At 42.2% G+C, this 4,331-nt stretch overlaps 1 protein-coding gene across 1 annotated transcript; it reads left to right on the top strand.

The window, feature by feature from the left end:
* The first annotated feature begins 385 nt into the window (after positions 1 to 385).
* On the top strand, positions 386 to 3,515 carry UNG (uracil dna glycosylase). The gene is made up of 7 exons (XM_086803369.1): positions 386 to 1,009; positions 1,889 to 2,109; positions 2,232 to 2,390; positions 2,574 to 2,604; positions 2,693 to 2,828; positions 2,927 to 3,010; positions 3,106 to 3,515. The coding sequence occupies exons 1-7, from the start codon at positions 619 to 621 to the stop codon at positions 3,170 to 3,172; spliced, it is 1,089 nt and encodes a 362-aa protein (XP_086659495.1). The 5' UTR covers positions 386 to 618; the 3' UTR covers positions 3,173 to 3,515.
* Positions 3,516 to 4,331: the final 816 nt, after the last annotated feature.

Below are 4,331 nucleotides of genomic sequence, written 5' to 3'. Positions count from 1 at the left end.
AGCAAGTTTCCAAAATTTTCTCGTGTTTAGACTTGAGTCTTGAAGGTTTATTCTTGAACTTGGTTGTTTTAAATCCAGTGTCTACTTCATTACTAATAATCAATTACAATTACATTATATAATTATATATACGCATATAATATTGTCCCTTTAATCACTACATGGATTGAAAATTTTCCTGTCTGAGAACCACTTGAAGTCTTGAACAAGTTCTAATCCTACTGAACCAGAAGAGGAGAATATTTTGTTTCGCGTTCATACGAGACGACAATCTCCCTATTGAACACTAAGGTGCCCATCTTAAGAGGAGAAGTGTGGATGGGCTGTCTTTATGTCCGGGCTTGGGCTTGGGCTTGGGCTTGGGCCATAACTGCTCTGCTGATAAGCATCATACCTGGGCTATGGTCACTAATGCGCGGGAAAATGGCTCTCAAGTTTTCACTACCAGTGCAGAGCGATGGCGCAGCTCTGCCCCATCGCCACCAGGCCGGAGTAGTTCTTCTCCTTTCTTGTCCCTCCGCCATATCTAGCAGAGTATGAGAGCTTGGATTCATCCATTGGAGCCCTGCTTTGCAAACCGGCCTCTCTTCTTCCCCCCAGAGCTCACCATCTCCAGCCATGGATTCCAAGGTAAAAACCATCGCTGGGCTTTTCAAAGCTCACAAGCGACTGAAAGTAGACGCAACCGTGCCTACTTGTCCACAGCATAGCTCTCATTTTGATTCCTCAGAGGTGGGAGTTCTCACCGAAGGGCAAGGGCAGGATGATCAAAGCAAGTCTTCCTCTCCTAAGATTCCGCCAAACCTTAACCCTAAACTCCAGGAAAACCTTAACTCTGGCCCTAATCGTGTACCTCAGGCAAACCCCAACTCTGATGAAGTCCCTTTGAAGCCATCAATGAAAGCGGAGATCAGTCAAGAGCAGAAGATGAGAATGGAGCTCAACAAGGCAGCCGCTAATGCCATCCGTAATGTTAGACTCTGTGAAGATAAAGTTGCAGAATCTAGAGGTTTTTCTCTTTACTTTTCCAGTTCCTGGAAGCAATGATATTTCTCTTGCACGCCTGTTAGAGAATAGAAGTGACAAGATCAGCCTGGTTGCTCTGAATTCCTTTGTAAACAAGCAGCTCAAAGTGATAAAGTTCTTATTTGCCCTCCAAAAGACTTCTGATTGTTGGAAATGACATGGAATATGCATGTGTACTTGTGCAACAATGGCACTCATGATTCCAGTAGAAATGCCATATTGTGCAACATTCTCCATAATATGCCCTTAGGCTGCAAGTAGGGATGGTGCAGTCTATGCTGTGCATGCAGCATGACAGAATCTATGATCTGAAGCATGGCAGTAAAGTTTCGAGTGGGTTTTTGTCCTTGTTAGTCATAAGAATAGCTTCCCCTCTTTTTGATACATTGCATAGTAGGTGTCAATGTCAGAGCCCATGATGGTGCAGCTCGTCTTTTCCTGCCCGTGATGGAGTTCATGGTATGAAGCTTTGCAATGTCATGCAGGTTATATTCTCTTCTAGGTTAAATTTGTGAGGGAAAGCCTCAACTTCTAATTGCACATATATAGTCAATGAAGAAGCTGGGGTTCCTTTTATCTTTCACTCAAGTCAAGTAGCCCTTCACAGTGTCTCATTTTATGACCCATTAAGGATCACGACGATACAGTTTTAGATTGAACAGTGAGAACTTCCGGATGATGATTCTGAGCCAATCATAGCCAAGGGAGGAGCTGCCTTGATGCTCTATGAGCTGTATTTTTCTTTCACTCGAGGCACACGACCTTCGTGATTCATGTTTAATGGAGATGCATGTGTAGGTATATCTCAAAAATCAGGTCATAGAATTCTAATGTTATACATCGTTTTCTATTGGATTTCTAGCCCAAGGCCTTCCTTTTCCGGAGTTCAAGAGCTTACTTGTTGAGCAAAGCTGGTCAGAAGTTCTGGACTATGAGCTGGGGAAGCCTTACATAGAGAAGCTGTACAAGTTTGTGAGAGAGGAAGCTACTGGGGGGTTTCCTATATACCCACCTGCAGCGAAGGTTTTTAATGCCTTCAACACCTGCCCTTTTGACAAAGTCAAGGTGGTGATCCTTGGCCAGGTTCAAACCTTAGCCATGTTCCTTTGTTGGTATGCAAGCTCTAACGTCAAGTGCAGTGTCCAGGCTGCTGTTGTACATTTGGGAAAAACCTCTCAAGTTCCTTTTGCATTTATGGGTTGCAGGATCCATATCATGGTCCAATGCAAGCCATGGGGCTTTGCTTTTCTGTGGAGAAGGGAGTCAGGTTTCCTTCAAGTCTTCTCAACATTTTCAAGGAGATTCATGATGATGTGGGCTGCTCTATCCCTTCACATGGCAATCTCGAGAAGTGGTCTTACCAGGTACAGTATGTTCATGAAAAGAGTTTAGGCTTGTGAATGAAATGTCCTGGTACAGACTGCCACTAATCCTGATTGAGCATTAATCGATTCTCAATATGGTGTAGGAAGTTGAACTTGTAGAAGTTGTGGTTAGAAACATGTCATCTTGGTCTCGTTCTAATGCTTCTTTTTTAATGGGGACAGGGAGTCCTGCTGCTGAACACTGTTCTCACAGGTATGTATGCTACTTATGGTTGGGAGAGATGTTGAGGCGATCAATTCTCGAGTGTTTTGACATGGTATGTGAGCTGTTGGCATGGCAGTTCGTGGTGGTAAGGCCAATTCCCATGCTAAAAAGGGATGGGAAGAGTACACAGATGCTACAATCAGAGCAGTGGCTCAGCGTAGATCCGGCATTGTCTTTCTGTTATGGGGGAATTCAGCACAAGAGAAAACAAGGTCCTTTCTTTTCAAAACCTGTCTCACTTGCTTGTGATTTTTCTCCCCTCTATGTGTGTTGTTCCCACTAATCTCTTTTAGATGGGGTTGATTGATAGGCTTATAAACCAAAACACACATCACATTCTAAAGGCGGCTCATCCATCTGGCCTCTCAGCCCACAAAGGGTTCTTTAAGTGCAGGTAAGACATGTCTCCATCCTGATTTTTTCATTTGTGAAACAATTGCATGCTCACCTGCCTGCTTGCTTGTTTGCGTCATATTTCTCTAATGGCAGGCATTTTTCTCAAGCAAATAACATTCTGGAAAAACAAGGCTTACTACCCATCGACTGGCAGATCTAAGGATTGAAGGGTCACCAAGTTGGGCTTACTCCTTTTTTATACAGGCTAGTGTCCTGTTGGCGGATGTAAAGGATCACCAAGGTTGGCATGAACTTTAGATCCTCTTTTTGTACATGTAATCATATCATAATACAAACCTAAAACACAGCTAATCCTGAGCTTTTATTGGGTGGGAAAGAGAGGAGTGGGGGGTGCTTTGGTTTCTGAATCTGGTCTCTTTGCCATGCCTGTTAAGCACAAGTGCTTGGTTTCCTTCTTGCATATCTCCTAGGGATATCCTGTTGCTTGCAATTCTCTTCAATCTCTTGGTAACATTAGATATGGAGTTCAAGGACACTTGTTTTGACAATGGAATATGCTCTAATGTTCTACTCTGCACATGTTTAGTCTTTGTTCCATTTTTTTCTTTTGGGTCCATTTCTAAATTCCAAGGGATGCTTTTAATTTTCTAAACCAGACAAAGTACTTTTTTCAATTACATCAATAAAAATAAGCTTAAAAATAACATGAAAATAAGCTTATAAATATCATGTCCTAAGGTGGTGGGGTCCACATGGGCACCTAGATGACTTTGAATGGGTCGTCAACAATCATATCAATTCAATTTGCCTCTACCACAAGGTGACCATGGAAGGTTACAGGGACTAATAAGCACAATTCACACATCTTGCTTACATGTCATACTCACTCCCTCACCGTCTTGCTGACATGTCATACTCTAGTCACTCCCCCACCATCTCTTGCATCCTAACTTCTTCTAGCATACAACCTTCCATGTCAATAGTTTAGTTTTAGATTAACCATTGAAGCTCCCTTTACAAAATCAAATGGGTGTGGCTTTCTCTTGTATCTTATCAATAATACTTAATTATTTTTTGGGTTTAAGTTTTATGTCTCGATAGGTCTTGTTGCTTGTAAGTGTTACATGCCTACTCTCATAAGTGGTCGATGGAAGGGGCAACAGAGTGGAGTACTATGCCTATTGTTGTGCTCGGTATTCTATTGTTGGCATGCTAGTTCTCAGTCATTTAGAGTACAATATTCTTTTGTGTTTGAAATTCATTCTCTTGTTTTAGTTTTTATGTATCTTTGGTAAGGGCCTTGTGTGTTTGCAAGTGTCTATTGCTCTTCTCGATTTATTTTTGCTTGCATTTATGTA

The sequence above is a fragment of the Cibotium barometz genome, chromosome 10, assembly GCF_041138505.1.
Source record: "Cibotium barometz isolate CiBa-2024 chromosome 10, ASM4113850v1, whole genome shotgun sequence".
NCBI classification, from domain to species: domain Eukaryota; kingdom Viridiplantae; phylum Streptophyta; class Polypodiopsida; order Cyatheales; family Cibotiaceae; genus Cibotium; species Cibotium barometz.
Note: the sequence above shows the minus strand (reverse complement) of the source record. Positions and strands in the feature narration are given on the sequence as shown.

Coding starts and splice junctions, on each gene's coding strand:
- UNG (XM_086803369.1), top strand. CDS start 619: ATGGATTCCAAGGTAAAAACCATCGCTGGGCTTTTCAAAGCTCACAAG. Junction 2,110..2,231: donor AGGTGGTGATCCTTGGCCAG/GTTCAAACCTTA, acceptor TATGGGTTGCAG/GATCCATATCATGGTCCAAT. Junction 2,829..2,926: donor TCAGCACAAGAGAAAACAAG/GTCCTTTCTTTT, acceptor GTTGATTGATAG/GCTTATAAACCAAAACACAC.